The sequence below is a fragment of the Chlorocebus sabaeus genome, chromosome 11 (genome assembly GCF_047675955.1).
Source record: "Chlorocebus sabaeus isolate Y175 chromosome 11, mChlSab1.0.hap1, whole genome shotgun sequence".
NCBI lineage: Eukaryota > Metazoa > Chordata > Mammalia > Primates > Cercopithecidae > Chlorocebus > Chlorocebus sabaeus.
The window spans coordinates 37,942,706-37,965,149 of NC_132914.1; the positions used below are offsets into that span (position 1 = coordinate 37,942,706).

General features: G+C 40.4%; 1 protein-coding gene and 1 long non-coding RNA gene across 2 annotated transcripts in view; both read left to right on the top strand.

Annotated features, from left to right (window-relative positions):
* Window positions 1-22,444, top strand: part of MUC19 (mucin 19, oligomeric) — a 236,587-nt gene that overhangs the window by 147,763 nt on the left and 66,380 nt on the right. Inside the window, 14 exon segments of the mRNA XM_073021301.1 lie at window positions 10,497-10,550; window positions 10,671-10,724; window positions 11,670-11,723; window positions 11,855-11,905; window positions 12,588-12,644; window positions 12,801-12,854; window positions 13,431-13,484; window positions 13,605-13,658; window positions 14,619-14,672; window positions 15,541-15,594; window positions 15,754-15,807; window positions 16,381-16,434; window positions 19,949-20,002; window positions 21,150-21,203. Coding sequence (XP_072877402.1) covers window positions 10,497-10,550; window positions 10,671-10,724; window positions 11,670-11,723; window positions 11,855-11,905; window positions 12,588-12,644; window positions 12,801-12,854; window positions 13,431-13,484; window positions 13,605-13,658; window positions 14,619-14,672; window positions 15,541-15,594; window positions 15,754-15,807; window positions 16,381-16,434; window positions 19,949-20,002; window positions 21,150-21,203 — 756 coding nt within the window.
* Window positions 1,713-2,803, top strand: LOC140712852 (uncharacterized). The gene is made up of 4 exons (XR_012094658.1): window positions 1,713-1,763; window positions 2,262-2,294; window positions 2,563-2,616; window positions 2,754-2,803. It is a non-coding gene; the product is annotated as an uncharacterized lncRNA (long non-coding RNA).

The window sequence follows — 22,444 nt, forward strand, 5'->3', positions numbered from 1 at the left end:
TGAGCCTCACTGCTTCAGGTCTGAGAATGGGCTGAGATGTCTCCAGCGGTATTACCCCATCACCAGAATTGGAGCTGGAATTCAGAATGTTTTCCGTGTGTGTGTGTGAGAAACAGAAAAAAAGCCCATGGAACCAGGATGCATGCATGCATATGTGTGTATCTGTATATGGACAAAACTTTGCTTTGCCAATATTTTGTCCTACATCTAGTTTGCAGCACATTTAAACCTTATTTCCCCTACTTTCTGTCTCATAGCAGGCATCACTGCAGTGCCAGGGGAGCAAGTTTGTCAGCCTTAGGGAAATGCATCTAGTTTCCCTTTTATTAAATTTCCAGGAGAAGCACCTGAAGTTGCAAACAGTATTTCTCTATTTGCTTTGGTTATGAATTGTCGAATGCAAGCAAATACACTTAGTTCACCGTCTGCCATAACCTCAAAAAAAGAGTTTTCGGTTATGGCAAATAAATACATTATATCCCTTTCAGAGTCAGGTCTTCACTTGACTTACTGAGCCACAATGGTCAGTAAGTCAAGTGAAGACCTGACTCTAAAAGAGATATAATGTGTTTCAGGTACCTCTGGGGTGGCACCTGGCACAACAGTTGCCCCTGGAATTTTCAGCACAGGTGAGTCCACAGTTTCTTTACTGATTCCACAGGAATCGTTTCTTGAGTGCTTACTACAATAATGTCTTTCCTTTGGTGCTTATATGCAGAAGCACCACCATTCCATCCCTAGGCCCCTGAATCTTTTTCATTTATGTCCCTCCTCTCTCAGTAGCCACAATTTCTCCTGGAGCAAGTAGAACCACTGGGGCTGGACCCGCTGAAGGTAACCACTGATGAACTACTAACTGCTTCCCAGTAGACAAGGTTATCTGAATGACATCTACTGTTTGTACCTCCTGTGAAGAGCATTTTCTGAACACAGATTACTGGATAGGCAGGATTTTACGTAATAACCAAATGTCAGATCCTCAGACTCTTTTATCTTCCTTTCCTCTGCCTCAAAGAGACTTCAGCATGGGGCTAAGGCACTGAGAATCAGTTGGGTGATTAGAAAGAAATATCTTTCTCTCATTGATATCTAAAGGAAGTAATTGAGTTTTTGGAATGGTTGTCATTAAATATTCCATGAGATATAAAAGGTGTGAAGAACATATATAAATTAACTCTTGATTCTAGAACCTCTGAAAAGAGCTTGTTGACATGCTGAGAAAACATAGCTCCCTTACCCCATCGTAGGCCATCTTTTTCTCATTATGGGTAAAGATTGAGATATTGATTCCCATTGTTCTCTAATACCAAGTTCATTTTTGGTAGCCACTGGCAAAATTCTTACACATGAAAAGTATAATATTTAAAGCAATAAATAATGATGATGATAATAGTGAGCATATCTATCATTTATGCATTCCTTACTATATAAGCTTTTTTGTTAAGAATTTTACATATCTTATTCCAATTAAGAAATAACTAAGGTCCAACTAAGAACCATGTGAGTTAAAATGTTTTATCTCCCCATTTTATCAATTAAATGTGTGTATTAAAGGTTTCCATCACTTTTACAGTCAGTAGGTCTTCTTTTCTGACTTAATAGTAGGTGACAAGACATTTTGAATTGGGCTTATCTCATGTAGTGACATCTGCTTGCTCATCCCTCTTCCTTAATACTGAATTAATTTTAGTTTTCTTTTCATCTTTAAGAAACCACAACTTCCCTAGGAGGAGGTGGCACCACTGGAGCAGAAATAAAATCAGGTAGACTTTAGGGTATTTACATTTATTATTGTATTTTGATAGATTTTGTAGAGAAAAATATTTTTAATGATCTTTTAATTTTGAAATAATTTTAAGTTACAGAAAATTTGCATTGATAATGCAAAAATCACCTTAATGTGGAAGTGGTTTTAAATTTCCTTTAAAGCTGTAATATTTTAAGGGGAACAGAGATTCTTCTTGGATTTGGATTTGTAAATATGTGGGCCCAAATTTCCTAAAGGCTTTTTCTTTTTCAGATACTAACCTCAGGGGTCTAGGACTCTGCAGAGGAGGGTTACAATAACAGCTCTGGCTCTGAAATGGTTTTCCCTTTGAAAAGAGCATAGTCTATATAACATTAGTGTACTAGCTTCAAATCAGTGTAGAAATCATTAAGATGCCCATATTTTAGTTTGGAGATAAAAATTCAAAAATATTTTTTCTTCCTTATTTCTCTTTCTTTCCTCCTCCTTCTTCTTCTCTTTTTCTTTTCATTAGGAGCCACCTCTGGAACACCAGGAAGTAAGACAGGTAAACTTGGGAAAGCCTTTCAAATGACCTTCAACATTGGCAAAAAAAAAAAAAAAAAAAAAAAAAGGACAAGCATATTAGCCATTGCGTTAACCTTGGCCTTGCCAAGGAACACAATACACATGAAAAATGCCTCTCCTGTCAGTTATAGGACCAGGAAGCGTCTTTTCCTGCTCTGAAGTCACAGATGGACATGCTGTCAGCCGCATTCTTTCAAGGGTCATAAAAGGGTCTCTATGTTGATCTTTCTCTTTTCTTTCCTATCTAGGCACAACTGGAGTGCCCTCTGTGACAACAGTTGCCCCTGGAAGCTCTAACTCAGGTAAAGCACCAGACTGGGAGGAACAAGTACTTGGAAAGGGCTCCCTAATGAGGTGTCTGCCTGGGTGATCCTACCATGCTTTTCTCAGATTCTTCAAATCTTTGCCCTCACTGCTATTCTTTTTCCCTCTTTTGCAGAGGCCGTGACTGCTTTAAGAGAAAGTGGAAAAACAAGAGCTGAAATAACCACAGGTGAGTTCAGTTAAGGAACTAAGTATACATTGCTATGATTTTCCATGTCTTGCTAGAATATGGCAAAATCTGAATTTCCCATATTTGGCATATTAGAAAAACATTTAGCAGATGATCAATATTTAACATCAATAAATATAGTTCAGACACATCAACATTTCCTCCTTACGTCTTGTGCTGTGGGTCTAAGGACCCTTCATCAGGGCATCATGGAGCCCATTCCCTGACAGTTATAGAGGTGATGTGGGCCCAAATCTCTCTATCTGTAACAATACCCTAAATAAGGAACTCCATGGTAGAGGACTTTCTCTATAAACTTGCCAAAGGAACTATATGTTCCATGGGCAGTATATGGATTAACTCTTAAAAACAAAACAAAACAAAACAAAAACTCTAGAGAAATAAATTTTCTGGTGTGTTTAACAAAAAATGGTTTTTTTCTATAGGAGTCTATAGCCATTTCATTAATGACAACAGATTGACCAACTAATCACAATCCTCTCTTATTTCAGGTACTACTGAGGGCAAAACTCTGGCAGCTGGAAGTACCCACACAGGTCAGGAATTCTGAACATGGCACCCTGGGCAATACAGCTTATAGGGCCCCAGAATGTCCTGTGCATTCTTCATACATCCAATTCCTTTCTTTCTCAGAGGCCACAACTTTCTCAGGAGGTAGCGGGACCACCCGAGCAGGACCATCAGGAGGTGAGCTTGTTAGGCTGAGGCCTGAGGCTCTCATCATCTCTCTCTCTGGTTGGATACAGGGAACAAATAATGTGAAGGCTTTTGAGGGAGGGGGATTTTCTCTGGGGCCATATTGTGTCCTATATGTGGTCAGTTATTCTGCTTGTGATTCCATGATCTCAGATGGCTCAGCCAGGCTGTCTTCAGTATCTTGACTTACGGAAACATTTTTTTCTGATATGAGGCTCGGGAGTCTATTACACTTATCCCATCCTTCCAGAATGTCCAGCTGTCCTTTACCCAATTTACCTTTCCACCCACAGCTGGACACTTTCCATCATTTTTCTCATTTAGCTATACATGATGTTGATTTTCTCTCTCCCCTCATGAGAAAACTGTGAAGTCAACTGATTATTTAAATGCCCCTAGCTGTATCAAAGAGTCCTGCTTAAGGTTAAAACCATGTTGTATTTCTCCTGTAAGCACTTCTGGCACATCAGAAGGATATGTCCCTGGAAGGGAAACAGGTCAGGGTGATTTAAACCCTAGTCTACCTTTGCCTTATAGCAAAAGGGAAACCCAGCAGCAACATATCCATCTCAGTTTGGCCAAGGAAAATGAAGTGCTAGAAGTTGTTCATTTTCCATTCACTATAGAGACAGAGTATCCTCAGGAAAGGGCTTCCAGTGCTTTAGGGCCACATTGATGCTTCCAAGCATAAATGGGGAGAAAATACTCTATTGCTGCATTTACCCCTTTTTCTTTTTAGGAGAATCTTCTGGAACAACCATTATATCTGGAAGTTCTAACACACATAGCTTAACAAGAATAAAGTGCCTCATATTTAATGTCAGATGTAATGATATCACTTTTAGGGTTGCTGTGATAAAATAACGCCCCAGTATCTCCTCTCAGTATTCCAAATTCACAGACTTCCCTACTCTATTTCTTTCCTCAGAGCCCACAACTTTCATTGAAGAGACTGGTCCTTCCAGAACTGTATTCAAAACTGGTGAGACTAAAAAGCCCATAATTTGGGGTTGTCTAGATTAGGTCTTTTAACTTTCCTTGAGGGTGTTTGTGGTTTTTATAGGCACTGCAAGTGATTCAATATAGGTTTGTTACTAGGGAGAAATCTTTTTTGAAAGGCTACTTATTGTAAAATTGAGTCTCCCTCTATTGAGGCTGAGGATGGGGAGGGTTTTCCCGTTGTGTTACTATTACCACCAGCATTTGAGCTGGAAGCCACAGTTTTCTGTGTGTACATGTGTGAATGTGTGTGAGGTAGGAAAGAGCCCCATGGAACCAGGGTTCATGCATGCATCTGTGTGTATGTATCTTACAATTGGCTTTCCCAAAATTTTCTCCAACATCTGAAGTTTCAACATATTTAAATCTTTTTTCTTTCTTCTTACGTACCTCACAGTAGGCATCACTTCAGTCCCAGGGAGGCAAGCAGGTGAGCATCGAGAAAATGCATCTGGTTTCCCTTTTATCAACTTTGTAGTTGTGCTTGAAGTTGGAAACATTTTCTATGTGCTTTGTTATGAATTTTTGAAAGCAGGCAAATATATATAGTTCACCATCAGTCTCATGCTCAGAGAGAGATGTATGTTGTAGGAAATAAATAAATACATAAATACAGCATATCCCTTTAAGATTTGGGCCTTCCTAGAACTTATTGAATCACTATGGTCCCCTCAATCCCTTTGTGTTTCAGGCACCTCTGTGATGGCGCCTGGCACAACAGTTGCCCCTGGAAGTTTCAGCACAGGTGAGTCCACTGTGTGGTGGGGAATCCCTTCATGGGTGCTTGCCATAATGTCTTTGAGTGTTTCAATGCAGAAGCATCACCATTCCATTCCATGCCCCCTGAATCTTTTCTATTCATGTCCTTCCTCTGCCAGCAGCCACAACTTCTCCTGGAGCAAGTGGAATGACTGGGGTTAGAACCACTTCGAGTAAGCACAGACAATCCACTACCTCCTTCTCAGTAGAAGAGTCTTTTCTGAACATGGATTACCAGATAGGCGGGATATTACCTAAATGACTAAAGGCCCGACACTCAAATTCTTTTGTTTTTCTTTCTTCTGTTCCACGGAGACTTCACCATGAAGCTAAGGCACTGAGAATCAGTTGTGTGATTGGAGAGACATGTTTTTATTTCTCTCATTGATATCTAGAGGAAATAATTGAGTTATGGAAAGTTTTGTCATTAAATTTTCTGTGAGACAGAAATGGTGCATGGAAAACATATGTAGGTTAAATCTTGGTTCTAGAAACCCCTGAAAAGAGCTTCTTGGCACTTTGAGAAAACACATAGTTCCCACACCTTCATGATATGACATGTTCATTCTTATTACGGGTAAAGAATTCAGATTTTGATTCCTATCACTTTCTAATTCCAACTTTCAATGTGGCAGCCACTGGCAAACTTCTTGCACGTGAAAAATCTAATATTTAAAGCAATAAATAATGATGATAATAGTAATAAGCATATCAATCATTTATGAGTTCTGACCGTATACCTTTTGAAATTAAGTTTAAATAACTTATTCCAATTAAGAAACACTTACATTTCAATTAAGAACAATATGATTTGAAAATGTTTTACCTCACCATTTAACAATTATACTTGGATATTGAAGGTTTCCATCACGTTTACAGTCAGAAAGATTTCTCTTGTGACTTAATAGTAGGTGACAAGATATTTTGATTTAGGCTTATTGCATGTCTTGACATCCACTTAGCTCATCCCTCTTCCTTAATACCCAATTAATTTTGGTTTTCTTTCCATCTTTAAGAGACTACAACTTCCCCAGGTGGAATTGGCACCACTAGAACTGAAATAAAATCAGGTAAATATGTTGTAGTATTCATTATTTATTGTTGTATTTTGATAGATTTCTTAGAGGAAACATTTTTTAACAATGAGTTTTTAAGTTACAGAAAATTTGCATTGATGATGCAAAGAATAACTTTAATGTGGAGTGCAGTTCTAAATTTCTTTTAAGGCTGTAATATTTCAGGGGAAACAGAATTTCTTCTTAGATCTGGATTTGTAAACATGTGGGCCCAAATTTCCTGAAGGCTTTCCCTTCTTAGAGACTAACTTCAGGGTTCTAGGCCTCTGGAGAGGAGAGTTGCAGTAGCTTCAGCTCTGCAATTATTTCCCTTTGAGAAGAGCATAGTCTGTTTATCATCATAGTGTTGACTTGTATTCAGCATAGAAACCATTAGGTTGTCATACTTCACTTCAGAGATAAAAATTCAAAATTTTCTTTTTTTCTCCTTTGTCTTTCTTTCCTTCTCATCCTTCTTCTTCTTTTTTTTCTTTTTATTAGGAGCCACCACTGGAGCACCAGGAAGTATGACAGGTAGATTTCACAAATGCCTTTTATATGACCTTCAACATTGGCAAAAATAAGTCATCAGGGCAGTCTTCTTATCCTTGGCCTTGCAAAGGCACACAGAAAACACAAAACATGTCTGTCCTCCTGTCAGTTATAGGTCCAGGAAGTATCTTTTCCTGCTCCAAAGTCAAAGACAGGCATGTTGCCTGCCACATTCTTCTAAGCATTACAAAAGAGTGCCCATCTTTCTCTTTTTTCCTACCTAGGCACAGCTGGAGTGCCCTCTGCTACAACAGTTGCCCCTGGGAGCTCCAACTCAGGTAAAGCACCAGGCTGGGAGGAACCACTGCTTGGAAAGGGCTCCTCAGTGGGGTGTCTGCCTGGGCAATTCTACCATACTTTTCTCAGATTCTTCTAATCTTTGCCCTCACTGCTATTCTTTTTCCATCTTTTTCAGAGACCACAACCTCTGTAGGAGAAAGTGGTATAACAAGTGCTGAAATAGTCACAGGTGAGCTCTCCTAAGGAACTAAGTGTAATTTGTAAGTTTCCCATGTGTTGCTAGAAATATAGCAGAACTCATTGAATTTCCCGGATCTGGCATATTAGACACAAATTCAGCAGGTGTTCAATATTTAACATCATTAAATATGGTTCATAAATTTCAACTTTCCCTCCTTATATCTGCCTTGGGCCTAAAGGCACTTGATCAGGGCATCATGGGACCCATTCCCTGATAGTTATAGAGGTGACTTGAGCCCAAATCTATCTTCCTGTGTCTAAACCTTAAAAAAGGGCCTCAGTTGTGATGTTTGTAAACTTGCCGAGGAAACTGTATGTTCCATGGGCAGTAAATGGATTAACTCCTAAAATACAAAATCCAGAAAAATAAATTTTTAGTATATTGATGCAAATAAGTATTTTCTTTTTCCTTTAATAGCTTATTCTCATATCATTAAGGAGGACAAATTGACAAACTGACTACATAATCTTTTCTTATTTCAGGTACTACTGAGGGCATCTCTGGCAAAACTCTGGAAACTGGAAGTGCCCAAACAGGTCAGGAATTCTAATCACGACCCGTTGAGCAGTCTAGTCTCTGAGAGCCACAGAATGTCATGTGTAGTCATTATACCTCCAATTCCTTTCTCTCTCAGAGGTCACAACTTTCTCAGGAGACAACCGGACCACCCGAGCAGGCCCACCAGGTGAGCTTGTCAGGCTGAGGCCTGCTCTCATCTCCCTATTTGGGTGGCTGCAGTGAACAATAACATGAAGGTTTTTGAGGGAGGGGGATTTTCTCTGGGGCCATATTATGTCATATCTACCTGGCCCGTGATTCTGCTTGTGATTCCATGACCCCAAAGGGCTCAGCCAGGCTATCTCCAGTATCCTGGCTTATGGAGACATTTTTTTCTGATAGGAGGCTTGAGAGTCTATTGCATGTATTCCAACCTTCCAGAACTTCCAGTCCTTGTTTTCCCAGTGTACTTTTCCACCCACAGCTTGACACTTTCTGTCATTTTTCTCATTTACTTTTACAAGATGTTTGTTTCCTCTCTCCCCTCACCAGAAAGCTTCATGAAGACAACTGATTATAAAACACCGCAAGTTGTATCCAAGAGTTCTACTTATAAAGATAAAATTATGCTTTGTTTCCTCTGTAGGCACCTCTGTCGTACAAGGGGGATATGCTCCTAGAAGGCAAACAGATTAGGGTGATTTAAACTCTATTCTACCCTTGTGACATAGTGAAAGAGAAACCCAATAGCAACACATTCATCTCTGGTTGGCCTGGAAAATGAAGTGCTAGGAAGTTGTTCATTTTCCATTCATTATAGAAATAGAATGTTCTCAGGAAAGGGCTTCAGTGCTTTAGGGTTGCCATGTTGATCCTTCCAAGCTTAATTTGGGAGACAATGCTCTATTATTCCATTTCCATTTTCTTTTTCCATTTCAAGTATCACGGGAGAATCTTCTCGAATGACCATTATATCGGGAAGTTCTAATGTGTTGTACTTAATGTCAAATGTCATTCTATGTATTTTAGGGCTGCTATGATAAAATCTCACCCGAGTATCCTCTCCCAGTATTCCACATTCATAGACTTTACCACTCTCTTTCTTCCCTCAGAGGCCACAACTTCCACTGAAGAGACTGGTACTTCTGGAACTGGATTCAAAACCGGTGAGAAGAAAGCCCCTGATTTGGCATCATAAGTGTTAGGTCTCTTAAGCTTTGCATGAGAGAGTCTGTGTTTTATTTAGGGATGCCTGGTAAAGGTTTCTATGACCCAAAGCAATACAAATAATAATGACCCAAAGCAATACAAATAATAATTATTTTATGAATGTCTAAAATTCTCATTAAGCTTAATTTTTTTAAAGTAAAGCCAATGAATATGGAAGGAAACCACCTGTCTTCCTCTCATGGAATTCCAAGACTATTGCCACATGTTGAGAAATTGATCACTCTTACTAGTTTGATAATAAATTTGTTAATGAGAAAATACATCTGGCCTGTCATCAGGGAAGAACCAGAAAGAGAGGTTTTTGGATATAATGATGATATGCTTAGATTCTTTCACCATAATGACCACAGTCCTCTTGATGTTTCATCCACCACTGGGATAACTTCTGACACAATTCTTGCCCCTGGCAGTTCCAATATAAGTGAGTCTACGGGTTGTCAGGAAACTCTTCAAGGATCTTTACATAGTTAGACGCCTCATTTGGTGCAATTCTATCCATGACTAATATATCTGTTTCATGGCCTTTCAATATTTTCCAAATATGTCCTCTCTGTTTTTCTCTCTCTCAGAGACCACAACATACATTAGAGGAAGTGGGGCCACAAGAAGTGGATTAGCCACAGGTGAGCATTGCATTCACCTGCCATTAATACCCCCAAAGGATTACAGACTGAAATGTATCCATGCTAATCATTTCTCCAATACTGAGGATTATTAAAGATAATCTTACCATTATTCATTGACTGAGGTTTCAGATTCTCAGATTTTGTTCTTATTTCCTCTGCTCTGAACAGCTTTGAACAGAAGCTGTGAGATAGTTAGCTTCTACCTCTCTAGTCCTGAACTCTAGAAGAAAGAAAGCCCAATAAGTAAAAAATTACTTGGTAAATATTTTGTCACATGTATATTTTATGAAGAATATGCAGATTACTATTAGACATAAAAAGCCCAGTTAATAGCCGGGCATGGTGGCTCATGCCTGTAATCCCAGAACTTTGAGAGACCGAGGTGGGAGGATCACTTAAGCCAAGGAGATTGAGACCAGCCTGGGTGATATGGTGAAAGCCTGTCTCTACAAATAATAATAATCATAATAGTAATACAAAAATTAGCTGGGCATGGTGGCATGTGCTTATAGTCCCAGCTACTCGGGAGGCTAAGGCTGGAGGATGGCTTGAGCCCAGGAGGTGGAGGTTGCAGTGAGCTGAGATTGTGCCATTATGCTCCAGTCTAGGTAAGAGTGAGACTCTGTCTCCAAAAAAAAAAAAAAAAAAAGATTGCCAGTTTACTGAAATAATAAATAAGTATGCAAACTGTGTCTCTTTATTTGCTGATACTGTCTGCCCACTTCATGGTAATGAGATACTGACCCGTGACTGCTCTTCTCTTTCTTAGTAGCTACCACTGGGGCATTCTCTGGAAAGACTCTGGAACCTGGGAATGATAACACAGGCAAGTCCACAAGCACACAGGGAATGCTACAGCATGCCTGCTTGGGTGACAGGCTCCTAGGGTTACATAACTCTGTACTCCCCATACTGCAGACTTCATTCTTGCTTTCTTTTCTCACAGAGGCCACAAGTTCCACAGGAGGGGTCAGGGCCACCGGATCAGAAGCTCCAGGAGGTAAGCTTCGTCAGTCCCAGATCTCAGGGTTCTCCTCATTTCCCTGTTGTGCTAAGGTGAACACATGAATGAGAATGGGGGCCAAGGAAAGGGGGTTACTTCTTGCCTGGAAGCACAACATGTATTCTGACCATCCTGAGTAGTCCTGCTAAAGAATTTGATTCACTGGCTTATGTATGTCAAGCATTGCTCCATGACCTGTGTGACAGTGTTAGTTCTCTGGACACCTGGCTGAGGCCCACTGACCTGCAGCAGTCTTCTTGGAACCCTGATTGTCCCCGCTCTGCTCATCATGATTCCACAAAGCACTATGACCTGCTGCCATCTCTCAAACATATTTGTTATACTTCTTGTTTATTTCCTGTGTTCCCTCTTCCACAAATGTAAATCACATGAGGCAGAGACTTTCTTCTTCTCACTGTCAGACACAGTGAAAATTCTTCTAGAATATGAGGTGAGTGACAGGCATATTCTTATGTAGAATGTCACTCTGGTTACTTCAGTTGGTACCAACACAGTTGCCCTTGGTGTCAGCAGCAGCTCACAGGATCGCATGCCAGTTGGCATAGGCTACATAAATACACTAAAGGAAGCTATAAACATCTATGTGTTAATTCTTAAAAACATGATAATCACAGGATTACCCGTTCCATAAAGGAAAACACTTAGAATGTTCAAGACTTTTTCTTGCTCCTGGATCACCAGAGAGCCAAGTCACTGGACATGAAATCTGTAAAGTGCGATTAAACTTTCTTCTTTCTAAATAGGCTGTGATGGAAGAAGTAGTCAGTAGCAAAACAATAGTCAATGCATTGGAGGGAAAGCCATCATGGTTCATTTCCCTCTGAAACAGAGATTCTGAGGAAAGGTTTTCCAGTGGATCAAGGCAGCCTTGCTGTTTCCAGTGTTGTTTGTCCTATTAGCTCCTTTACCTTCTCATTTTAGGTACCTCTGGTGAATTCCCAAGGACAACATTTACATCTGGAGGTTCCCACACAGGTAGTTGAATGGGAAGGAAACCTGCATCTTGAATGCTTGATGACTTTGTAGAGCTGCAGTCGTGAAAGAGTGACTCAGTGCTTTTTACCAGTATCTCCCAGACCCCTTGATCCTATTCTTTCTTTTCTCAGAGGCCACAACTTTCACAGGAGGCAGGGGCAGTACAGGAACTGAGTCCAGAGCAGATGAGGATGAGCAGCCCATAATTCACATGTTACTGTGAATCTTGACTCATTAGGATGACTTGTTTGGGAGTGACTTTTCTGCAGAATATTATGCATTTATATAGGGATAATGAATCTTAGGCCCAGTAGAACTTCCTTTAGATTTTATAGTTTCTAAAACTTTGCCAATAGCCTCTTTTATACTGGGATATCTATTGCATTTGTTCTGAGAACTTCCTCCTGTGAGGTTTCATAGAAACGTTGCCAGGGTATTACTAGGAACTATGAACAGTTTTGTTGTAGGGAAGAAGAAAAAACTTAAGTGAACCTTAGAAACCTTCCTAAAGAGTTGTTTGATGACTTAGAAGCAAGAGAAATGTTTAGTATATTCTTGATGTGTAAGAGTCCCAGGAAAATTGTTTTTGTCTTTCATATTCTGGGAAGTAAAATGGTAAACATGGGGACCACCACCTGTCTCCTGATGGAAGACCAGAAATATTGCCTTAGGTTGAGGAACCCGACATTCTGATTGTTTTGCTAGTAAAATGGATAACGATAATTATACTGGATACCACCTCAGGAAGAATTGGTGAAAGTACCATTTATAAATAATTCAGATAGGCCTAGATAGTTTTTAGAGGCAGGCCTACAGGAAAGGGAAAAGTTGATCATCATGGTGATCACACTCTTCCTTGTGTTTCAGCCACCACCAGGGCAGCTCCTGGCACAACTCTTGCCCCTGGCAGTTCCAACACGGGTGAGTCTGCAGGTAGCCAGGGAACCTTCAGAGCTCCTCCCATATTTCGATGTTCGATGTCTCCTCTGCTGCTGTTCTTTCAAGAAGTTGCATCATGTTCTTTTCATGTTCCTTGAATATTTCCTAATATGACTTCCCTGTTTTTCTGTCTCTCAGGGGCCACAGCTTCCCTAGGTGGAAGTGCAAAAACAAGAGGTAGAATAACCACCGGTGAGCATTACTGAGTCATTGGACTCACTCTTTAAAAATATCCATTAAAGGTTATTGCTTGAAATATATGCATGCTACCCATTTCTGCAACACTGAGCATTGTTAGGTAAAATCTTACCTTCATTCATCAATTATGTCAGGTTGGTGCAAAAGTTATTGTGGTTTTGCTATTGAAAATCATAACAAATTGGAAACTCAAAAATAGCAAATCAGTGATGGCAAATCAGAAACTCAAAATTTAATTTCTTTCTCTACTTTAAGCAGACGTTTCCTCTAGTCCCCAAGGTAATCATGCAGCCATTGGAAAGTTATATAGAGAATCTAGAGTGATAGCTGCTAGGATCCTGTTCCTGAACCCTAGCGAAATGGAGACCAAATAAGTAAAAATTCCTTTGGTACTATACCGTGGGAAGGATGTTATATGAGGAGTATATGGATGACCTTTTGGGATTTAAAGCCCGGTTTCCTGAAATACTGAATAAGCATACAGATTTATCCATTTATGAGGTTGTTATTCTCTGCCCACTTGATGATGACAAGGTACTGACCCACGACTACCCATCTCTTTCTTAATAGCTACCACTGGGGCATTCTCTGGAAAGACTCTGGAGCCTGGGAACGACAACACAGGCAAGTCAAAAAGCACACAGGGAATGCTACACCATGGCTGCTTGGGTGACAGGCCTCTAGGGTAACATAACCCTGAATTCCCCATACTGCAGACTTCATTCTTGCTTTCTTTCCTCTCAGAGGCCACAAGTTCCACAGGAGGGGTCAGGACCACCAGGTCAGAAGCTCCAGGAGGTATGTTTCGCCATTCCCAGGCTTTGAGATTCTTCTCACTGCCCTGTTGTGCTGAGGTGAACACATAAATGAGAATGGCGGCCAAGGAAAAGCAGTTACTTCTTGTCTGGAAGCACAACAACTGACCATCCTGAGTAGTTCTGTTAAGGAGTTTTAGAAACTGGGCCATCTGAGTCAGGCATTGTCACATGGCCTGTGTGACAGTGTTAGTTCTCTGGACAGCTGTCTGAGGCCCACTGACCTGCAGCAGCCTTCCTGGAACACCAATTCTGTCTGCTCTACTCATCATGATTCTGCAAAGTACAATCACCTGCTACTATCTTACTAACATGTTTTTTACACTCCTTGTTTATTTCATCTGTTCCCTCTCCCACAAATGTAAATCACATGAGGCAGAGACCTTTGTCTCTTCTTCTCGTTGAAAGAAGACTGTCAGGCATAGTGGAAATGGTTCCAGAATATGAGAGGACTGACAGGCATATTCTTACGTAGAAAGTCACTCTGTTTACTTCAATGACTACCACCCTCATTTCCCTTCATGTCAGCAGCAGTTCACAGGATCCCATGCCAGTTGGCATAGGCTACAGAAAAACACTAAAGGAGTCTATAAACATATCCTATGTGTTTATTCTTAAAAACATGATAATTACAATATTACCTTTTCCACAAAGGAGAACACTTAGAATGTTCAAGACTTTTTCTTGCTCCTGGATCACCGGAGAGCCAAGTCACTGTACACGAAATCTGTAAAGTCAGATTAAACTTCCCTCTTTTTAAATAGCCTGTGATGGAAAAAATAGCCAGTAGCAAAACAATAGTGTATACATTGCAGAGAAAATCATTCACAATTCATTTTCTTCAGAAACAGAGATTCTGAGGAAAGGTCTTCCAGTGGATCAAGGCAGCATTGCTGTTTCCAGTGTTGTTTGTCCTATTAGCTGCTTTACCTTCTCATTGTAGGTACTTCTGGTGAATTCCCTGGGACAACAATTACATCTGGAGGATCCCACACAGGTAGTTGAATGGGAAGGAAATCCTCATCTTGAATGCATGATGACGTTGTAGAGCTGCAATCACAAAATAGCAACTTGATGCTTTTTGCCAGTGTCTTCCAGACCTCTTGATTTTATTCTTTCTTTTCTCAGAGACCACAACTTTCACAAGAGGCAGGGGCAGTACAGAAACTGACTCCAGAGCAGGTGAGGATGAGCAGCCCATAATTCGCATGTCACTGTGAATCTTGACTCTCATTAGGATGACTTGTTTGGGAGTGGACTTTTCTGCAGGATATTATGCATTTATTTAGGGATAATGCATCTTAGGCCTGGTAGAACTCCCTTTAGATTTTATATTTTCTAAAACTTTACCAATAGCCTCTTTTATAGTGGGATTTCTATTGAATTTGTTCTGAGAAGTTTCTCCTGTGAGGTTTCATAGAAACGTTGCCAGGGCATTACTGGGAACTATGAACAGTTTTGATCTAGGGAAGAAGAAAAAACTTAAATGAACCTTAGAAACATTCCTAAAGAGTGTTTTTCATGCCTAAGAAACAACAGAAATGTTTAGTATGTTCTTGATGCATTACAGTCCCAGGGAAATTATTTTGGTCTTCCATATTCTGGACATAAAATAGTAAATAATGGGGACACTACCTGTGTCCCGATAAAGACCAGACACATGGTCTCAAGTTGAGGATTTGGACCTCTTGATTGTTTTGCTAGTAAAATGGGTAATGAGAAATATATAAAGTACCACATCAGGAAGAATCAGTGAAAGTACCATTTATAAATAATTTGGATAGGTCTGGATAGTTTTAGAGGCAGGCCTACAGGAAAGGGAAAAGTTGATCATCATGGTGATCACACTCTTCCTTGTGTTTCAGCCACCACCAGGGCAGCTCCTGGCACAACTCTTGCCCCTGGCAGTTCCAACACGGGTGAGTCTGCAGGTAGCCAGGGAACCTTCAGAGCTCCTCCCATATTTCGATGTTCGATGTCTCCTCTGCTGCTGTTCTTTCAAGAAGTTGTATCATTTGTATCTTTTCATGGTCCTTGAATATTTCCTAATATGACTTCCCTGTTTTTCTGTCTCTCAGGGGCCACAGCTTCCCTAGGTGGAAGTGCAACGACAAGAGGTAGAATAACCACCGGTGAGCATTGCTGGGTCGTTGCACTCACTTTTAAAAATATCCATTAAAAGTTATTGCTTGAAATATATGCATGCCACATATTTTTCCACATGGAACATTGTTAGGTAAAATCTTACCTTAATTTATTAAGTATATCAGGTTGGTGCAAAAGTAACTGCAGGTTCGCTATTGAAATTAATAGCAAATCAGACACTCAAAAATAGCAATTCAGTGATAGCAAATCACAAACTCAAAATTTAATTTATTTATACACTTTAAGCAGACCGTCCCGGTCGTTCCCAAGGTAATCATGCAGCCATTGGATAGTTATGTAGAGAAATTAGAGTGATAGCTGCTAGGAGCCTCTTCCTGAAATCTAGATAAATGGAGACCCAATAAGTTAAATTCCTTTGGTACTATACCATGGGAAGGATGTTATGTGAGGAGTATATGGATGACCTTTTGGGATTTAAAGCCCAGTTTCCTGAAATATTGAATAAGCATACAGATTTAGCCATTTGTGAGGTTGTTATTCTCTGCCCACTTGATGATGACAAGGTACTGATCCATGACTACCCATCTCTTTCTTAATAGCTACCACTGGGGCATTCTCTGGAAAGACTCTGGAGCCTGGGAACGACAACACAGGCAAGTTCAAAGCCACACAGGGAATGCTACACCATGGCTGCTTGGGTGACAGGCTCCTAGGGTTACATAACCCTGCACTCCCCATACTGCAGACTTCATTCTTGCTTTCTTTTCTCTCAGAGGCCACAAGTTCCACAGGAGGGGTCAGGGCCACTGGGTCAGAAGCTCCAGGAGGTAAGCTTCATCATTTTCAGACTTTGGGGTTCTTCTCACTGCCCTGTTGTGCTGAGGTGAACACATAAATGAGAATGGCGGCCAAGGAAAGGCGGTTACTTCTTGTCTGAAAGCACAATATGTATTCTGACCATCCTGAGTAGTTCTGTTAAGGAGTTTCAGAAACTGGGCCATCTAAGTCAGGCATTGTCCCATGGCCTGTGTGACAGTGTTAGTTCTCTGGACACCTGTCTGAGGCCCACTGACCTGCAACAGCCTTCCTGGAACACTGATTCTCCCCGCTCTGCTCATCATGATTCCGCAAAGTACTATAACCTCATCCATCACTCAAACATATTTATTATACTTCTTGTTAATTTTCTGTTTTCCATAAATCAAATGTAAATCACATGAGGCAGAGACCTTTCTTCTCACTGACAGGACTATCAGGCACAGTAGAAATGCATCTAGAATATAAGAGAAGTGACAGGCATATTCTTTTTTTTCTTTTTTCTTTTTTTTTTTTATTACACTTTAAGTTCTAGGGTACATGTGCACAACGTGCAGGTTTGTTACATATGTATACCTGTGCCATGTTGGTGTGCTGTACCCATTAACTCGTCATTTACATTAGGTATATCTCCTAATGCTATCCCTCCCCACCGCCCTCGCAATAGGACCTGGTGTGTGATGATCCCCTTCCTGTGTCCAAGTGATCTCATTGTTCAATTCCCACCTAGGAGTGAGAACATGCAGTATTTGGTGTTCGGTTCTTGCGAAAGTTTGCTGAGAATGATGGTTTCCAGCTGCATCCATGTCCCTACAAAGGACACGAACTCATCCTTTTTTATGGCTGCATAGTATTCCATGGTGTATATGTGCCACATTTTCTTAATCCAGTTGTGACAGGCATAGTCTTATGTAGAATGTCAGTCTGTTCACTTCAGTAGCTACCACCACAGTTTCCCTTCCTGTCAGCAGCAGTTCACAGGATCCCATGCCAGTTGGCATAGGCTACAGAAAAACACTAAAGGAAGCTATAAATGTCTCCTATGTGTTTATTCTTAAAAACATGGTAATCACAGGATTACCTGTTCCACAAAGGAGAACACTCAGAATATTCAAGAGTTTCTCTTGCTCCTGGAACACCAGGGAGCCAAGTCACTGGACATGAAATCTGTAAAGTGAGTTTAAACTTCCTTCTTTTTGAATAGGCTGTGATGGAAGAAATAGTCAGTACCAAAACAAAAACAAAAGCAAAAAACAAAAAACAAAACAAAAAAAACAGTAGTGCATACATTGCAGGGAAACCTATTCGTGGTTCATTTCCTTCAGAAACAGAGATTCTGAGGAAAGGTTTTCCAGTGGATCAAGGCAGCCTTGCTGTTTCCAGTGTTGTTTGTCCTATTAGCTCCTTTACCTTCTCATTGTAGGTACTCCTGGTGAATTCCCTGGGACAACAACTACATCTGGAGGATCCCACACAGGTAGTTGGATGGGAAGAAAATCCTCATCTTGAATGCGTGATGACTTTGAGGAGCTGCAATCACAAAATAGCAACTCATGCTTTTTACCAGTGTCTCCCAGACCTCTTGATCCTATTCTTCCTTTTCTCAGAGGTCACAACTTTCACAGGAGGCAGGGGCAGTACAGGAACTGACTCCAGAGCAGGGGAGGAAGAACAGCCCATAATTCACATTTTACCAGGAATCTTGACTCTCATTAGAATGTCTTGTTTGGGCGTGGACTTTTCTGCAGAATATTATGCATATATTTAAGTGTAATGGATCTTAGGTCCCACAGAATTTTCTTTAGATTTTACTGTTTATAAAACTTTACCAATAGCCTCTTTTAAAGTGAGATTTCTGTTGCATTTGTTCTGAGACATTTCTCCTGTGAGGATACTTGGAAATGTTGCAAGGGTATTACTAGGAACTATAAACAGTTTTTATCTAGGGCAGAAGAATTAACTGAAATGAGCCTTAGAAACATACCGAAATAGTGGTTTTCAAACCTCAGAAGCAACAGAAATATAAAATATATTCTTGATGCGTAAGAGTCCTAGGAAAATTGTTTTTGTCTTCCACATTCTGGGGAGTAAAGTGGTAAACATGGGCTCCACCACCTGTCTCCTGATGGAAGACCAGAAATATTGCCTTAGGTTGAGGAACTGGACCTTCTGATTGTTTTACTAGTAAAATGGATATGGAGAAAATATACAGGACATGACATCAGGGAGGATCATGGAAAGCACCATTTATAAATAATTAAGATAGATCTGGGTAGTTTTAGAGGCAGGCCTACAGGAAAGGGAAAAGTTGATCACCATGGTGATCCCACTTTTCCTTGTTTCAGCCACGGCTAGGGCAGCTCCTGGCACAACTGTTGCCCCTGGCAGTTCCAACACGGGTGAGTCTGCAGGTTGCCAGGGAACCTTCTGAGCTCTGCCCGTATTTCGATGTTCGATGTCTCCTCTGGAGCTGTTCTTTCAAGAAGTTGTATCATGTTCTTTTCAGTTTTATTGAATATTTCTTAATATGCCTTTCCATTTTTCTGTCTCTCAGGGGCCACAGCTTCCCTAGGTGGAAGTGCAACGACAAGAGGTAGAATAACCACCGGTGAGCATTGCTGGGTCATTGGACTCACTTTTTAATAATATCCATTAAAGGTTATTGCTTGAAATGTATGCATGCTCCCCATTTCTGCAACATTGAGCATTGTTAGGTAAAATCTTACCTTCATTCATTAATTAGGTTGGTGCAAAAGTAACTGTGGTTTTGCTATTGAAAGTAAGAGCAAATCAGAAACTCAAAATTAGCAAATCAGTAATAGCAAATCAGAAACTCAAAATTTAATTTCTTTCTATACTTTAAGCGACCCTCCCACTAGTTCCCAAGATAATCATGCAGCCATTTCATAGTTATATAAAGAATCTAGGGTGGTAGCTGCTAGGACCCTGTTCCTGAAACCTGGAGAAATGGAGACTCAATAAGTAAAAGTTCCTTTGGTACTATACCATGGGAAGGATATTAAATGAGGAGTATATGGATGACCTTTTGGAATTTAAAGCCCAGTTTCCTGAAATATTGAATAAGCATACAGATTTAGCCACTTTGAGGTTGTTATTCTCTGCCCACTTGATGATGACAAGGTACTGATCCATGACTACCCATCTCCTTCTTAATAGCTACCACTGGGGCATTCTCTGGAAAGACTCTGGAGCCTGGGAACGACAACACAGGCAAGTCCACAAGCACACAGGGAACGCTACACCATACCTGCTCGGGTGACAGGCTCGTAGGGTTACAAAACCCTGTACTTCCCATACCGTAGATGTCATCCTTGCTTTCTTTTCTCTCAGAGGCCACAAGTTCCACCAGAGGGGTCAGGACCACCAGATCAGAAGCTCCAGGAAGTAAGCTTCATCAGTCGCAGGCTTCAGAGTTCTCATCATTGCCGTTTTGTGCTCAGGATAACACATAAATGAGAAACGGGGCCAAGGAAGGGGCTTAATTCTTGTCTGGAAGGTCAACATGTATTCTGGCCAACCTGAGTAGTTCTGCTAAGGAGTTTCAGACACTGGGTTATCTAAGTCAGGCATTGTCCCATGGCCTGTGTGACAGTGTAAGTTCTCTGAACACCTGTCTGGGGCCCACTGACCTGCAGCAGCCTCCCCAGAACCCTGATTCTCCCTGCTCTGCTCATCACCACTCTGCATAGCACTATCACCTGCTGCCATCTCTCGAACATATTTATTACACTTCTTGTTTATTTCATGTTTTCCCTCTCCCATAAACGTAAATCACATGAGGCAGAGACTTTTGTCTATTCTTTTCTCTGAGAAGAGGATGTCAGGCACAGAGGAAATGCTTCCATAATGTGAGATTGGTGACTGGTATATTCTTATGCAGAGTGTCACTATGTTTAATTTAGCAGCTACCACCACAGTTTCATTTGGTGTCAGCAGCAGTTCACAGGGTCCGAAGCAAGGTAGGATGAACTGCTTAAAATCAGCAGGGGAAGGTATAAATATCTCATAGTAGGGCATTGCTCGGCATCTGATAAGCACAATATCGCCAGTTACCGATATGAGAACATTTAGAATGTTCAAGTCTTTTTCTCTTTCCTGGGAGCACAAGGAAAGCACAATATTTGAAGTAAAATCAAGAAAGTGAAGTTAAGCTTCCTTTTTCAGTAGAGTACAGGGGAAGGGATAGTCAGTATAAAAACATGAGTAAGTTGGCAAAAAAATTATTCATGGTTCGTATTTTCTGAAACAAGTTTTCAAGAAAGATCTTTCAGTGTTTCAGGACCACATGGCTGCTTCCAGTACTGCTTGCTCTATTAGCTCCTTTACTTTCTAATTTTAGGGACTTCTGGTAAATTCTCTGGGACAACCATTTCATCAGGAGATTCCAACACAGGTAGTTCAATAAGAAAGACGTCATCATCTTGCATGGGTGATAACTTTGTAGAAATTCAGTAATAAAATAGGAACTCAGTACTTTTTACCAGCATCTCAAATTTCCTAGACCTCTTGATTCTTCTCTTTCTTTCCTCAGAGGCCACAACTCTCACAGGAGACAGGAGCAGTACCAGAAGTGAATCCAAAACAGGTGAGGATGGCAGCTCAAGATTTGGGAGTTACCAAGAATCATGATTTTCAGGATGACTTGTTTGGAAGTAGGTTTTCCTACAGAATATGAAGTAATTTATTTAGGGACAATCTGTCTAAGGACAAATATATTTTTTAATCTAATATTTTCCTTAACCTTTTAATATACACTTTTCAAATGGGTTGACTCTTCTAGTTGGGGTGTAAATGGAATGTAATTGTTTTGAGAAATTTCCCTATAACATTATATTGAAATATTTTCAGCATAGTAGTAGGAACTAAAAGCAGTTTTAACCCTGGGAAGTAGAGGTATATGAATCTTGGAATCATGCCTACATAGATTTTTTGCCCTAAAGTGATAGAAATAATTAGTAATAAGTCAATGGGGACAAAATCACAATTAGATAGCAGGCATTAGTTCTGGTGGTCTATAGTGTAGTGGAGTGCCTATAGTAAGCAGTATTACAGTATATATTTGAAAATACCTTGAAGAGAGATGTATCAGTCCATTTTCATGCTGCTGATAAAGACATACCTAAGACTGCATAGTTTATAAAGAAAAAGAAGTTTAATGGACTCACAGTTCCACGTAACTATGGAGGCCTCACAATCATGGTGGAAGGCAAAAGGCATGACTTACATGGCAACATGCAAGAGAGAGCTTGTGCAGGGGACCTCCCCTTTGTAAAACCATCAGATCTTGTGAGACTTGTTCACTATCACAAAAACAGCAGGAGAAAGACCCACCCCCATGATTCGACTATCTCCCACCGGGTCCTCCCGTGACACATGTGAATTGTGGGAGCTACATTTCGAGATGAAATTTGGGTGTGGACACAGCCAAAGCAGATCAAGAGGATTCTAAATTTTCTTACCACAAAGCTATGATAAATGTCAGAGATTATGGTTATACTAAAGACCATGACTTGACTATTATGCAATGTATGTACATCTATATCAAAACCTCACACTGGAAATATGTAAAATTATATGTCAATTAAAAATGTAATTAGAAATAGATACAATTATTATAAAGCAAATGTTTTTTGTCTACTATTCCTGGCAGTGAAACAGGCAAATATGGGAGAAAACTGTCTGTCTCACTGTCATGGGATGTCAGCTATAATGCCCCAACTTGGTAGTTTATTAATGAATGGGAAAACACATCAGAGTGGCAGCCAGAGAAAGTGACCTTTGACATCTTAAAGATGTAAACAGATTCCTTCTAGAGGCAGGTCTTCA